This window comes from Alosa alosa, chromosome 15 (assembly GCF_017589495.1).
Source record: "Alosa alosa isolate M-15738 ecotype Scorff River chromosome 15, AALO_Geno_1.1, whole genome shotgun sequence".
Taxonomy (NCBI): domain Eukaryota; kingdom Metazoa; phylum Chordata; class Actinopteri; order Clupeiformes; family Clupeidae; genus Alosa; species Alosa alosa.
The window spans coordinates 21,960,745-21,978,244 of NC_063203.1; the positions used below are offsets into that span (position 1 = coordinate 21,960,745).

Here is a 17,500-nt window from a genome sequence, read left to right on the forward strand (position 1 = left end):
TACTTGGAAATAAGGTCTTATGTCCAAAATCCTGAACCACCCCTTTAAGAAAGCTTTCAACCCTGCTCAAGTCGAGAACTACCGCCCTGTCTCACTCCTGCCTTTCCTATCCAAAGGCATTGAACGAGCAGTCTCCAAACAGGTCTCTGACTTCCTTTCACAGAACAACCTTCTGGATCCAAATCAGTCTGGGTTCAAAAGCGGCCACTTCTACAAAACGGCTCTGTTGTCTGTAACAGAAGCCTTAAAGAAGCCAGGACGACCGGGCCGGTCATCAGTACTCATTCTGCTTGACTTATCGGGTTGCCTTTGACACGGTTAATCACCGCATCCTTCTCTCTATACTCGCTAACATGGGAATCTCGGTTCTGCTCTCTCCTGGTTTGAATCCTACCTCACAGGACGCGCTTAACGTGATCATGGCTTGGTCAGCTATCTGCACCTCTCCATCTCACCACAGGGGTCCCCAGGGCTCAGTGCTGGGGCCCCTTCTCTTTGCTATCTACACCACCTCCTTGGGACAGATTATCCGTCAAGATGGCTTCTCATACCACTGCTATGCAGACGACACACAGCTCTATCTGTCCTTTCCACCTGATGACCCCTTGGTTTCAGCACGGATCTCGATTGCCTCTCAGACATAGCTACATGGATGAAGGCACACCACCTCCAGCTGAACCTCTCAAAGACTGAACTACTGGTCCTCCCAGCTAAACCTACCATACATCACAACATCAACATCAAATTTGACTCCCTGTCTGTTTCACCTACCAGGACTGCAAAAATCTAGGAGTTGTTTCGACAACCAACTAAACTTTCTCAGATCATGTTGCCTCAGTCGCCCGGTCATGCCGTTTAGCACTCTACAACATAATGGAAAATCAGGACTTACTTGACTCAAGATGCTACCCAACTTCTGGTTCAGGCAATAGTCATCTCACGACTTCGACTACTGCAATGCCCTCCTGACAGGTCTCCCAGCCTGCGCAGTGAAACCACTTCAGATGATCCAGAACGCGGGCGGGGCGCCTGGTCTACAACCAACCCAAAAGGGCACATGTTATCCCGCTGCTCATCCAGCTACACTGGCTACCTATGGCGGCCCACATCAAATTCAAGGCTCTAACGCTTGCCTACAAAGCAGTCTCCGGTTCTGCTCCCACCTACTTGAATGCCCTCATACAGACATACGCTACCTCCAGACCACTGCGCTCCTCAGACTTAACGGCGCCTAGCTCCTACCACCGTACGCTCAAGCCAATCCAAACTTTTCTCATCTGTTGTTCCTCGTTGGTGGAACACACTGCCAGCTCCTACAAGGGCAGAGACATCCTTCTCCATTTTCAGAAAACTCCTGAAGACCCAGCTCTTTAGAGAACATCTCCTCTCATAGCAACACTTACAACAAGTCTTACTGATCCTAGCACTCACCAGCCGTCTCAAACTGACAAATAACTGTTAAAAACAGCACTCACTGATGCACTTATTCTTACTGTACTGTAATGTTTTTAAATTGTCCTAAAATTGTTGAGAACTGCTCTAAAACTTAAACTGTTTACTATGTTGTTAGTCGCTTTGGCTAAAAAGCGTCAGCCAAATGTAATGTAATGTAATGTAATGTATCATATGGATTGCAATTTGTGTGTGTGTGTGTGTTTGTTTGTGTGTTCCACCTGCAAAGGGGATAGGGGCATCCTTGTCCAGAGCAACGAGTGGAGGGTCCAGCACAACGACATCGGAGTTCTCTGCGATCACTCCATGGTAGGATGTCTCAATCCACGGTTTGTGCTTATTTACTGTGAGACAGGGAGAGAAGAGACAAGAGATGAAAGAGAGAGAGAGGGAGACAGAGAGAGAGAGAGAGGGAGAGAAAGAGAGAGGGAGGAAAGAGTAGGAGGAAGAGTGACAGAAACATTGTTAGCAAAAGCAAATACAAATAAACACGAAATGTCACAAACATCCACAAAGTAAACATTGACAATGAAACACCCACTGCCACACAAATCCCACACACGCACACACACACACACACACACACACACACACACACACACACACACACACACACCAGGCCTCTTAAGAAAATAATTTCATCCTCATTCTTCTGACACCTCCTTATCTATCACCTAAAGAGAGAATTGTCCAGAAAACATGTCCTCCTGGTGCACCACACACACACACACACACACACACACACACATTAACAGAGCATGCATTGCCCAAACGCTCCATCCAACATCCCTTATAACCACATATGATCACAGATCACAGATGATCATTTCACCCCGCCCACCCTAGCCTAGAAATCTAGATGCGTCCCTAGCGGCCGCAAATTACATTTGCTGCCAGGGCTAGTCTAGCAACTCTCCGTTGGCTTGTGAGCTCCAGAAATCGAAACTTAATCAGGCCAATGAAATCGTGTATAGAGTCGTTAGGTGGGTGTAACATAATGATTGATGGCAGAGTTGCAACGGTTTGGCTTGAATTCCTTGCTACTTCTGGCTCATCAGGCTACGCCCACCCTGTTCTGAGCTTTGATTTGGCAGACTGCTGTTTGCTCATATTGTATTTGCTAAAGCTAATTATCTATCTGTTGTGCATCTGAAGTAATTACTGGCATGATGTTCCATCTGGACTAATTAATCTGTGTGCTTGGCATCCCAAACTGTTCACTCCCATTCATCGATGTCATAGTTACAATGCCATGGCAACAACCTGAATGCCTGCCAGTCATTTTGGATATGTCTAGCCTGAAAGAAGAAGAACTAGAAGCAAAAGAAGATAGAGGGAGTTGAGCAAGAGAGGGAGTGAGAGACAGATATATTATACAGAATAAGAGAGGGACAAAGAGGTAGACAAATCGAGAGCTAGGGAGAGGGAGAAGGAAAGAGATGTGAAGAGATAGGACAGATATGGAGAGAGAGAGACAGAGAGAGAGAGAGGGGAGAAGGAAAGGCAAGGGATGGGAAGAGAGAGATGAGAAGGGATTGAGAGATGGAAAGAGAGAGAGGACAAGGGAAGAAAAAAATGGGAGGAGAGGAGAGAGGTAGAAAGATAAATAAGAGAAGGGAAGAGGAGAGATGTGGGGGGCAGAAAGGGAAAAGATAAGTTGAATGGGAATGAGGTGTGAGACTAATTAAGCCAAAGCCACTGTAATCCAGAATGATACAAATCAGATTGGAACAACTAATCCTGCCACAAATATCCACGCACACACACACATGTGCAAACACATAAAAAATACATACAAATGCGCACACACACACACACACACACACACACACACACACACACACACACACACACACACACACACACACACACACACCACACACACACACATATTAATGATTTTATTTGGACCTTAACACAGGGAAGATTCACAGATCCAAACATTGAAGGAAGTGCAAGTAAGTTACACACTTACAGTAGGCAGGTCTGATCAAACACAGAATGCATTGTGCTATTTTCATTCTGAACTGCATGATTATGGGTAAACATGGCATCGTTGCTTCCAGATGGATAAACTACCTATTATTGCGAAAAAATGGAGCAGTCCTTTGCAAGTTTTTTTGCAATTGGTTTGCTTTTAGTCCACACAGTTGCAGTCACAACCAGGTACATGTGCAAACTAGGCTACATCTCTCTCTCTCTCTGCCCTTTACACAATTTGTGCTGCCCACAGCTGAAAGGCATGATTCAATCACAAGCACGGTTGAACTTCAACTTATGGCAATATTAAAAGGAATCAAATAGAAGGTGAAAGTAAGACACTAGAAAGGCCAATGAAAGTTAAAGGAGAATTCCGGTGTGATTTTGACCTAAAGTGTGTTGAAAAATAATATTCAAAAAATAATTCTGTGGAAATGCATGGATTCCAGTTGCTGCTACTGGAAGCAACTGAATCCATGCATTTCCATTGAATTATTTTTGGAATCTGATCCCTTATCATACCTGTTCGTTCGTACTCGTTGCTCAACTTATGGTGACTAAATTCAGGTTTGGCGTCGAACGGTAAAATTCCTTAAGGTACTGTCTGTATAAATCGTCTTGTAAATAAACTACCAGAGCTTTTTCTCCAATTCTCAATGTCTCATTTTAAATGTCAAGGCCCTCGGAAGTCTACCAATGAAGTATGGAGCTACTTTGAGCCTCGTAAATGGTGTGAAACAGTGATTTATTTGCATGTCTAGGCCGATGCCCGAGGCACCGCAACGAAACACTGTTGGTAGCATTGGCCAACTAGCGCCAGATTTCTGAGTGCAGGGGACAAGCCGAGGTGAGCTATGAGACATACGTTCACACTCGGTATCATGTTTCAACACACTTTAGGTCAAAATCACACCGGAATTCTCCTTCAAGGTTGCTTTTGACATAGTACAAAGAATCAAAACCGGTGCTCTGAATACCGATTATTCTTACCGTTTTAACCGCAATTTAGATTACACCTGCTTTTAGAAGGCGTAAATATTTCACCGCAAAACAGACGTACGCTGTCACGAGCAGTTTTTGTATGTACAGGTGAATACATACTGGTAATCAGGTGCTTCTCCCAATCGTTTTATTCCCCTGACCCTCCCATAAATGCATATGTATGACACGGAAAAGCACAATTTGCCATTCTCTGCTCCTGCAACAGGCAGTCTGCGTTTTACCAAAGTGTGGTCTGTTTGTAGATACCACAGCGCGAGGAAACTACACCTGCAGTCGGCACAAATGTACATCTAGCCATGTCTGTAACTCTCTCTCTCTCTCTCTCTCTACTGTATGTCTCTCTATCTCCTTCTCTCTCGCTCCCTCTCGTCACTAGGCTATCTTCCACACTTATTTACATAGCTGCCTCTCCCCTGCCTCAGTGTCACTTTTTACATCTCTTGCTGTGCTTGGTGTGTGTGTATGTGTGAGTGTCTGTGTGTGTGTGAGTGTATGTGCGTGCATGTGCGTTTATGTGTATGTGCGTGCATGTGCGTTTATGTGTATGTGTGTGTGTGTGTGTGTGTGTGTGTGTGCTGTGTGTGCCTGATCAGTATGTGTCTTCGGCTCTCCTCCATTAATAATGGAAGGCCTGGGCAAGAACAGAACAGACCCATGAAGAAAGCATTGGCTGCAAAATTACCTTCACTCTTACTCATCAATAACACACACACACACACACACACACACACACACACACACACACACACACACACACACACACACAAACGTGCGCACACAGACAGACACGCACACACACACACACAAAGACACATATGAACACAAACATAAAAGACATCCAGACGCAAATACGTAAAAACACAGATACATAGATGAAGACACTGGAGAGTAGATGTATTAATACTAATATGTACCCACTCCAGGCGTGGCATGGTATGTACAAGCTGTCATGAAAGAAGCTGCATTTTGCCTGCTGCAAGCTTTGCTTTTCTTAAAGTTGTATATGCATGCAAGGTGTTGAGGGGGAAAAAGGGAGTTTTGTGAAAAAACGTGGGAGATTAAGTGTATAGAGCAAATGATTAGGTATTTTGGCCAATATATGAAAAAAAAACATGGCAACCCTTTATGTTGACCACATTTTATTCTATATTCCTGTGCTACAAATGTATACAAAAGTTAGAGTTGCTACGTCTCGACTTTGCTGGTCAACCATTCTGGCAGAGGAAATATATTTCTTGGCGGAAGAATGACTGAATAAATCATTACATTTCTCATTGCTGTGCTTTTATTTTATGAAGTCTGATCAGGTGAAGTAACTTAAGGCTAAGCAATAAGTGCCTCAAGAAGGTTCCAGTGCTTTTAGAACAGCTATGTTAACAATGCACCTTACTTCACCTTACTCAGGCTTATTGCTTGAGTAAACACTGCACTTCCTAGAAAAAAATTGCAAATTATAATAGAGCTATTCGGAATGAGAGGAGGAACCACTTCTCTAAGGTAATTGCTGAAAACAGTGGAAACTCTAGGGTGTTGTTCTCTACCATTGATAGGCTATTGCATCAAACACCTTTTGATACACCTCAGTCAGGCATCCCTCTAAGATGCTAAGAATTGGCAGACTTCTTCAAAAAACAAAGTCATTTCTATAAGGGAAGCTATTGGTAACACAAGTAATATGTTTGATAGTACACCCAAAACAGCCCCCCAAAATTAAGGTCCTTTAGCACTATTACTCAATCTGAGCTTGGTAAAATTATAACTCAAACCGCTCCTCAACATGTGTTTTAGATCCAATCCCTACTACATTCCTCAAAAGTATATGATGGCTTAGCTCCCTTTTTTCTCAAGGTAATAAATACCTCATTAGAAACAGGTATATTTCCAACTGCTTTTAAAACCGCTGTTGTGAAACCTTTACTTAAAAAAGTCAAAACTTGACCATACCAATCTGAGCAACTACAGGCCTATATCAAATCTATCGTTTTTTGAGCAAAGTACTTGAAAAAGTTGTTTGCAATCAGTTAAATACCTTCCTCAACTAAAACAGTATCCTTGAAAAATTCCAATCAGGTTTTAGATCAAATCACAGCACAGAAACGGCTCTAGTAAAAATAGTCAATGATCTCAGACTAGCTACCGACTCAAACAAAGTCTCAATCCTTATTCTTCTGGATTTGAGTGGCATTTGACACCATTGATCATAGCATCCTAATTCACCGCCTTTATGAAGTGGGTGGGTCTCTGATAATGCTCTAAACTGGTTTCAAACCTACATTACTGGCAGAGATTTTTATATCAGTCTAGGAGATCATGTATCTGAAAACATGACTTGCCTTTTGGTGTGGCCCAGGGAGCTGCCTTGGTCCCCTGCTATTTTCTATATATGCTCCCATTGGGAAACGCCATAAGTCAGCATAATGTAAACTTCCACAGCTACCAGATGATACCCAATTGTATCTTTCTGTGGAGCCAACTAACCCAGATGGCCTTTTTTCCCTCACTGCATGCCTAACCTCCATTAATCAGTGGATGAGCAAAACTTTTTTGAAACTAAATGATGACAAAACAGAGGTACTTCTGGTTGGACCAAAACTAAAGCTTAGATATTATTCTTAGTAATCTGGGGAACTTGGCACACCAGGTCAAACCAAAAGTAACAAGCCTCGGTGTCATCTTAGATGCAGAGTTAAGTTTTAAGCCCCATATCAGTAAAGTTACTCAGACAGCCTATTTCCACTTGAGAAACATTGCCAAAGTGCGGCCTTTTTAACTCAACAAGATGCAGAAAACTAATTCACGCCTTTATCACTAGCAGGTTAGGACTACTGCAATGCACTCTTTCACTGGTCTTCCAAAAAAAACATCTAAAGAAATTGGCACTCATACAGAACTCTGCGGCTAGACTTTAACTAAGACTAAGAAGAGAGAACACATCACCCCTGTGTTGGCTGAACTGCACTGGCTCCCCTATTTCCTATAGAATTGATTTTAAGGTTATGTTAATTACTTACAAAGCTCTGAATGGCATAGCACCTTCATATATCTCTGAGCTTTTAATATCTTATCAACCACAAAGGAAACTTAGATCATCCAATTCTAATCTTTTTTAATCGCACTCCAAAGTGCTCCACAAACAAAGTGAGAAGCTGCTTATCCATTATGCCCTCAAACCATGGAACACCCTGCCTCTGTACATCAAGCAGGCGAGTTCAGTAAATATTTGAAAAAAAGATCTGAAAACATACCTGTACAGGAAAGCTTTTAGTTAACTCATCTTATCCTGTAGACTACATTTTCAGATTATTCTACATCTGCTACTATTGAGGGCTTAGCCAGCCAGAAGCAGATGGGCTCCCCTATTAAGTCAGGTTCTGCTCAAGGTTTCTTCCTGAATATGGGAGTTTTTCCTTGCCACAGTTGCCATATGGCGCGGCTTGTGGGGGGTAAGAGGGTTAAGGCTGCCAGTCTTATGACGCCATTTTCTATATTTTGATATGTTGCTGAGGATAACATAAACAGCAAAGAAAAGTGATTGATAATGACTGACTGACTATTATTGTGTTACATGCTTCAAATGTAAAGCACTTTGAGCTGCATTCTGTGTATGAAAGGTGCTATACAAATAAAGCTTTATTATACAAATAAAGCTTTATTATCCTAATATACGTAAATATTCCCCTGAAACACACACATGTGCAAAATGTTTATCTTTCTGTTATTTTTGTATGAGTGTGTAACACATATACAGCCTATCTTTCTTTCTGTCTGTCTCTCTCTCTCTCTCTCAACACACACACACACACACACACACACACACAAACCTAGAGAGATACCCTAGAGACAGACATTAATATTTTAAGGTTTAATATTTATTTAATCTGAGAGCATGCTGAGAATATGATTGCAATACAAATGTGGGTGAGAGAAGTGAAGACACACACAAACACACACACACAAGGAGCAGGGAAATCTATTGATTCATTCAGTCTGCATACTCTGTCCCTAAGGTGAATGACCTTGTCCATCATGAGCCCTCACCACAACACAACCAAAGGACATAGCAAATACACACATACTGTATATACATACATATGCACAGATATTGAAATAGCACTTATAAATGTGCAAGAAAGAAAGTGCTCTCTCTCTCTCTCTCTCTCTCTCTCTCTCTCTCTCACACACACACACACACAACACACACACACACACACACACACACACACACACACACACACACACACACACACACACACACACACACACACACACACACATGCTGCTAATGGACTTGGATTAGTCTGAGGGCAGTTATTTTTCAGTGTCTGGGAACACTGGATATATGAATGTTTTGAGCTGGATTATTTAGGATTTGACCTACTACTGCAAACATTACTGACACAGTCACTCTACACACACACACACACACACACACCCAATTGATCTTATGTGTACTGCAGTCAGATCAGATTCAGTGAGCCTTTCATCTCTTCCCTTTTCAAAGACTCTTCTAGCTCTCTAGGTTTTTAGTCTCTTTCTTTCTGATTCCTCTTACTCTCTTCCTTCTCTATCTCTTTGACAAACCCTCTCCATCTGCCTTCATCTCTTATCATTTAACTGTTTTCTCTCTTTTTCTTTTCCTGGTCTCTCTATCTCTCTCCATCTCTTATTTTCTACCTTTCTTCCCATCTGCCTTTGTCTCACATGGTTTCATTGTTTTGTGATCCTCTATTATTCTCCTCTCTCTCTCTGTCTCTCTCTCTCTCGCTCTCTCCCTCCATCTGGCCCCCATCTCTTTAGTTATTCATGCATGTGTGTCTCATGTCCCTGATCACTCCTGTAATTATGAAGGACAAGCTACTGACTACCAGCGACAGACGGTCCATTGACAGCCCACAGACTGTATTCATGCGTCTACTTCATACACGGGCTTAGGGCGAAGGTTTGGGGTTGAGCCAGTCCTTCAGATGCCTGTTCTTCATTACACCACATAATATAGCATCCAAATGAAAGCCATAATATGGAGCAAAGACTATACAATCCAGCATGCACACACACACACACACACACACACACACACACACACTCACTCACATACAAAGGAGAAATGAGTCTTTTAATCTAATCTGGAGTCTGAGGTCAGAATTGCAATGTTACAACGCATATTTCATATAACCTCCTTTCTCTGCTTTACATCAGATTGGGTGAATTACTAACAGACACATTTGGTCAGAGCTCAGAGAGGCAAAGACTGCCTCTCTAAATCACTGTAGCTGACACACACACACACACACACACACACATATACATAGTTTCTAGACTACTGATGATCACTGATGCAGAATGGTACTTTGCAAGTTGTGTTGAGTCCCAAACACAATCATGCCGCCACACACTCGCACAGACACTCACACACTCACAAACCCTTCTAAGACACACACACACACACACACACACACTGAGCGCATGAGTAAGCCCAGGCGGTGGGATTTGGATGCCAGCAGGAGGATGAAGGAGAAGGTTTAAGTGAGAGCAGTCAGGAAGGAGTCAGTGAGACGGGTTCTGTGGGATACTAAAGAGACAGGGATAGAGAGAGAGAGAGAGAGAGGATAGAGAGAGAGAGAGGGGGGAGAGAGAGAGAGAGAGAGAGAGAGAGAGAGAGAGAGAGAGAGAGAGAGTGTGTCTGTGTGTGTGTGTGTGTGTGTGTGTGTGTTCAGGGCAGGGGGGCAAAGGGTCTGTAAATATGTTTGTCTGAAAATGAAATGTGTGTGTGTGTGTGTGTGTGTGTGTGTGTGTGTGTGTGTGTGTGTGCTATTACACATGTGAGTTTGTGAGAGTACTTGTGGGTGTAAGAGATGCTGTCCACTGTTCAAAAGGCTCTTCACTTAAAACAAAACCCCAGCCTTCAATCAATTTCAGAAAAGAGAGAGAGGAAAAACAGAGAGAAAGAATACTGAGAGAGAGAGAGAGAGAGAGAGAGAGAGAGAGAGAATAAAGAGAAAATATGGAATGAAGAGACAGAAGTGGAGTCATTTCATTCTCTCTGAGAAAGAGAGAGGAGAGAAGGCAGCTCTAAGTGAAGAGACACTATACTCATTAGGTGTGTGTGTGTGTGTGTGTGTGTGTGTGTGTGTGTTTATGTATGTTTGTGTGTGTGGAATTAAGTGGTGGGAAGGCAGTTCTTGAGTGACATGAAGTGATGTGGCTTGATGTGAATCATGATGTGATTCTCCTCTACACCTCTCCTTCTCTCCTCCCCTCCTTTTCATCACCCTTCCATCTTCTCTTTCTCTTCTATCCTTCTCTCCTCCACTCTTCCTCTCCTCTCCTCCACTCTTCTCTCCCCACTCCTCTCCTGTCCTCTCCTCTCTTCTGTTCTTCCTGTTCTCTTCTCCCTCTTTGGTCCAAGGGAAGTTTCCGGAGGCTGGGCCCCGACAGAATGGGAGAAAGCAGCACAGAACATACACACACACACACACACACACACACACACACACACACACACACACACACACACACACACACACACACACACACACCTACACACACACAGCCTGCCAGAACCCTGGCCCTGGGCCAGTGCAGACTGTGGACCTCAGAGAGGAAGAGAGAGAGAGAGAGAGAGAGAGAGATAGAGAGAGAGAGATATAGAGAGGGAGAACGGGGGAGGGAGAGAGAGAGAGAGGGAGAGAGGAGGGGGAAAGAGAGGGGGTGGCGCAGGTAGAGGAGATAGAGAAAAAGGAAAGAGAGAGAGAGAGAGAGAGAGAGAGAGAGATGGGTGGTGGGGGGGTGAATGAAGGAAAAAGTTGAAAGAAACAAAAAGGAAAGAAAGAGGGATAGAGAGAAGAGAGAGAGTGGATGTAGGAAATGAGAAGGGACCATATGGTGTAAACTCTTGAGATATCACTGCTACCACCAACACAAACACCCACCCACACACAAAAAACACACATTATCTACACACACACACACACACACACACACACACACACACACACACACACACACACACACACACACACACACACACACACACACACACACCTCAAATGAGCGATGAGGAGCAGCAGATTTCTTTGGAGCACATTGTATAGTGTGCCTCTGCTGACTCAGTCACTTTATCCACACACCTATGATTGGTCAGGCAACTGGTCCTCATAGCAATACAGTCACTGATTGGCTTAACTTTGTACAGCACTGTGCATGTATGTTATAATTTTTTCATATGTGATATGTTTTCAAATATGATCAACCCCTGATAACCTTTTCAGATGCGGAGCAGCTAATCTATGCTAATGTAACATTTCTGCTGGACCTTTCCTGAGCAGCAAGGCCACGCTGTCAAGGACACACACAAGCACACAGGCACAATGGTACACACACACACACACACACACACACACACACACACACACACACACACACACACACATACTGTAACTATATAGGTGCAGCTCTCACACACACAGTGACCTCCGGGAACTATAGCTAGGTGCAGCAAGTTTTTTTTTTTTTAGAACTTTAGAATGTTGGACCCGGTGAAGCGTCACCCCCGCCTCTGAAGATTTTTTTTTTTTTTTGAGATTCTTTAAACTGCAGGTATTTAATGCAACTCTGGACATCATAATCAGTCAGCTCTCCCAAAGATTTGCAAGTGTAAAGGGAAACTTGTCATGTGTTTGAGTCTTTACATCCTATGACCCTTCATCTCACAGGTGATGATGAACTGCTTGAAAAGGCAAGACGTTTGTCAGACCATTATAGCAGGGACATTGCACCGACATTCCCAACACAACTCCTCTCATTCAGGTCTTGCTTTAAAGCAGAGATTTCACAGAAGTCATCTATTTTTCAACTTGCCAAAATGCTGGTGGTAGATTATGACAGTGTAACATCCACATTCGGGGAAGTGTGTACTCATGTTGTTTCTGACATTGCCTGTGACTGTGGCAACAGCTAAGCAATCTTTTTCCAAACTCAAACTTATTAAGACCTATACCTAAGGAGGAGCAGGAGAGGCTCCGTGGGTTAGCTATCCTGTCCATTGAAAATACGAGAGCCAGAGCATTAAATATTGGGAACATTGTTAACGATTTTGCACAACGAAAGGCTCATAAGATGGCCTTCTTCTAATGGCCTAATTCACGCATATTGGGGATTGTATGCATATGAATGACTTTATTTGGTTTCTGGACGGTTAAATAAGTTAGGCTACATTAAGTTTTGTTTCTGCACAGTGCGAGTTTATAAGCAAGCAATCTACGCTTGAAGTTTCTGCAGAGGGTTGAAGAGGCGCATTGAGTGTTCCCATAATTCCATGCGAGTTGATGTTAATGCAGTAATATTAGATTACCCTGGCCTGCAGGCTGTTAATAAAATTATTTTTTAATGTTTTCACATGTAATGGATATGTAGTCGTGTGTTTTTTATTTGAAATTGTAATCTGTAACTACTAAACTACTTCAGTGCCTCAGGCCCTTTGCATAAACAATTGAACAGACACACACACACAGATACACATAGACACACACACACACACACCAGGTGCACAGGCACACACTACATGCACACCCGCAGACATCCGTAGGTAAAGAGAGAGCTTTGATTTCAGCTATGTCAGTCTGTTGCACAAAACAGTTTCCTAAAAATAACTTTCACTGAGCCCCCAAGAGGGATCCAGGAAGGGAAGAGGGGAGGGAGACAGTAAGAGACAGAAAGAGTACGAGAGAGAGAGAAAGGGATAGAGAGAGAGCGAGAGAGAAAGATTTTTTCACTTAATTTAAGCTCCTTTGTGACTACATCTATGTGGCGTGATCAGCTCAGATCCTCGCTGATGTTAAACCCTATTGGAATCTTAAGCAGCCGATTCTCTTCTGCTGAGCCCCCAATGTGTACGAGAATGTGCCCTCCCCCCTGCAGCCTCCTCTAGTCTATGATCAGATCCTTAGTCCTGCTGGCGTTGAGAAGCAAGTTGTTGTCCTGGGGCTGCTCTCAGGGCTTTCTCCTCCGCTCTGTAGGCCGTCTGGTCCTCATTACTCTCCGTCTGTGATGCCGCTGATGATGGTGGGATTGTCAGCCAAGCTGATGACAATGTTGTAGCCATGTGTAGCCGTGCAGACATGTCCCTGCTATGGGGGGCACTATTACTGGGTGTTAGTGTGGAGGAAGTGGCATTACTATCATGTCCAGAGTACAGCTTCACAAGGACGAACTGATGTTTAGGTCATAGAGCTTCATGATGAGCCTGGATTGTACGGTGGCATTAAATGCTGAGCTGTTGTCGATGAATAGCATCTGCACATGGGTGTTGTTCTGGTCCAGGCGGGAAAGGACAGTGCAAATGCTTTTGCATTGTCTGTGGACCTGTTTGACCTGTAGGATAACTGGAGTGGGTCTAATGTGTTGGGTAGAGAGAATGCCATTTGAGCTATGGCAATCTGTTTTAAACACTGTCTCACAATGTGTGTCAGTGCTACTGGGTTATAGTCATTTAGGCAGCTCACAATAGGTTTCTATGGGAATGGGATGACAGTGTCTGATGTTTCTTGAAACATGGGGGGACAGCAGACATGAGCAGGGAAGAGTTAAATTTGTCTGTGAAGACTTCTGATATTTCGCAGGCACATTCTTTAAGAACATGGCCTGCATGCATTCACCATTTTAAAACGATGTGCACACATCTGCCTGAGATATGTAAAATGGACAGTTATCTTGTTCTAACAGACACCCTCACTTGACGCAGTTCTCAAAGCGTGCGTAGAAGAAGAAAGCATGCACCCCCCCCCACACACACACACACACTGTGGCCTTTTCCCTTCAAAGCTGCGCTGGTTCTCAGCCCACTCCACATACGACTGGTGTTTGTGCCACAATAATAAAATTCCACCATTTCTCTACAGACCCTTTCAACAAGGTAAACAAAAACAATGCTTGATCGATTTGGGCCCCAATCTACCAAAACATTTAAATATATATTATTTTCAAGGGTTGAAGGATTTATCCATCGCAACTTATTTCTGTAGAGATTTCTGCTTTAGTGCAAAAAACAAACTATCACTTTTATTTTGAAACTTGTCTTCGCGGTTCTCCTGCCTCTGTCACTAATGCCATTCTTAGCCTAATAGAAGCTTCTTCCAATGAGTCCATTTGATGGGGAATACGTGAGGTTTGAACCATTAAGCTGGGCAAAAGGTGAAGCAAATAGACAGACATAATTATAGTAACCTGAAGGCTAATGAATACTTTAGACAACAGGTGTATTGTTCCTAATTTGAAGCATGGGGTGTTTAGAAACAAAAGCAATGATGACTGAAAAAAAAAACATTCTTAATAGCCCCACCTGGAGTATTCCTAGGGCAGTTTAACATGTAGGCTAATGTGAACACTGTTCCCACAACATTAGATAGATAAATAGATAGATAGATAGATAGATAGATAGATAGATAGATAGATAGATACTTTATTGATCCCCAGGGGAAATTCAAGGTCACAGTAGCATACAGACAACACACACACACATTCACTAACAGCAGAACGTAATTAAAAGTATATAATATATAAAACACAACTACCGGTAAGCAATAAGGACAGTAGAAGATAAATATATACTAAATACTAAATATACTAAAATACAAATTATACTAAATAACACAATTCTAAAAAAACAGTATCCACATAGTGGGTGATTAATCAAACAAGATGTGCTTGCAATGACTGATGCAGGGACTGAGCCTGTGATTCTCTGTGCATAAGGTAAGGTAAGGTAAGGTGCTCTGTGTGCATGAGTGTCATGGTGATGGTGCAAATGAGTAAGTCAAACACTGCAACAGTGCAAGAATAAAGTCTATATATCTATATATATATAACTATATGTGGACAGACAGTTCAAGACATGGAGGTGGTGAAGAGGCAGACAGACTATGCGGAGAAGTCTATTTTTCCTCTTCCCTTAAGTGAAGCATTGAACAGTTCAATGGCCCTGGGGACGAATGACTTCCTCAGTCTGTCTGTTGTGCAAGGCAGTGAGCGAAGTCTCCAGTGGTTGAGACAAACAGCACAATTTGCAGGTTAAAACATTTGAAATCAACTTTGCACATGCAAACCTATTCTATATTTTATTTAATAATGTTGCCTGAAATATTGTTTGTCTCAAAAAAGTTTATTTATGGTTTGAGCCACAAAGAAAATCTTAGCTCTTTGGCTCTAAAAGGCCTTCTGGGCTGGGCTTAGCTAAAAGTGTCTATTAGGCCGCTATTAATAGCAGTGCATATGATTATGAAAACATTTATATGATTAGGTTATTATGATAGAAGATAGCTTACCCTTAAAAGTTGACAACACATTTAGGCTATCAATACACACAAAATGAGTAATGTTACTGGGCTCAGGCATGGGTCGGACTGTTCTGAAAATGGGCAATATAAGCCAGCTATAGGGCCTTTTTTCAGGTAAGTGCAATGGCCCCTCAAAATGTCTGTGCACATCCCTGGTAAACAGTGACTGAAAATGACCACTGTGTACTCTCTGGGGCAGATAAAAGGGTCTGTATTTGATCATGAGGTACTCGAGGTCAGGAGAGCAGCCCATCGATGGCGTTTGTACTGTACATCTGCAAACCAACGCTTGATGACCATGATACACACACCCTGTCCCTTGCTTACGCCCAACTCCGATGTCCTGTCCCATGATTGGACGAATGGCTAGTAGAATGCAGATGTACACTTAATGAGGTTTATTCTATGAGGGGGGTGAGTGAAGCCCAGTGCTTTGAGATTGACAGTAGAACCTTCAATAGGAAGTCAGTCGTATAATTTAATTACATTTATATTAAAAACCTGCAATAAACTTCAGTATTCTTGGTCCATTAAGCCTTAAACAAGGGATTAGACACTTAATTATGGCAAACAACTGTGTGCATCTGTGTGACTGTTTGTTTGTGTCTGTGTGTGTGTGTGTGTGTGTGTGTGTGTTCGTGCGTGCACATGCATCTGTCTAAGCTTCCACAAGCATTTGTTTATTTATTGCGTAGATAAGCCTTAAACAAAGGATGCAAAACTTTTCTTCTCAAACCAACGCAAACAAACAGGAACTAGTGTGTGCACACACACATACACAGAGCCTAATCCTCATTTAGAAAATGCTAATATGTATATTCTGTGCCCCTGAAAACAGATTGATTGAGTGGCTTAAGCAGACAGCGTTTCAGAATAAAAGCCCTAATTGGATCAGGCTGTGGGAAATACATTAATTAAACAAACAATTAAGACACACACAGGCTCAGCGCCACTCGCCTCATATAGCATTTCCAATTAGGCACACAACTTTGATTGGATGAGACATCATAAGAACAGAGAACAAAGATATTTAATCAGAGCAATGAGAGAGGAGAGTGGGCAAAGCACACACACACACACACACACACACACACACACACACAGGCTCATAACTGTGAATACATGTACACACACATATGTTACACACATATGATACACATTCACACACTCAACCAGTAACAGGCAGTCATCAATCCTGCAGATTAGCCAACTTGTTTAAGAACATATGCACACACATATGCACACACACACACACACACACACACACACACACACACACACACACACAGACACACAGACACACAGACACACACACACAGACTGGCAGACTGGCAGTAGCCGTATATCCGGTGTGTGTAAGCACGCCTTGAGCTGCGGATGTGGGGGAGAGAGCAAACAGAGCTGCAAATTAAACCTGCCTCCTGAGAGACAGCACATCCCATAATCGCCCTTCATCCGGAACCTTCCACATGAGAGGGGGAACAGAGAAGCTCAGAGAGAGAGAGAAAGAGAGACAGAGCGAGAGAGAGAGTGTGACCAGCTAAGACATTACACATATTTCTGTTTTTGCGTGTGTGTGTGTGTGTGTGTGTCTACCAGTTTAGCTGTTCAGAGTGGCAAAGAAAGCTACAGCCATATTAACAGCACTGGGCTGTAAAGCTGCAAATGTTTCCATTCTTGACTGCTGCCATCCAAATGAATGTATCATGTTTTTTGTGAGTTTATTTTTTCTGATG

At 42.8% G+C, this 17,500-nt stretch overlaps 1 protein-coding gene across 1 annotated transcript in view; it reads right to left on the reverse strand.

Annotated features, from left to right (window-relative positions):
- Positions 1-17,500, reverse strand: part of LOC125307896 (calsyntenin-2-like) — a 70,680-nt gene that overhangs the window by 31,735 nt on the left and 21,445 nt on the right. The window contains exon 2 of the mRNA XM_048264026.1: positions 1,674-1,796. Within this exon, the coding sequence (XP_048119983.1) occupies positions 1,674-1,796 (123 nt within the window). The remainder of the gene's footprint in view (positions 1-1,673; positions 1,797-17,500) is intronic.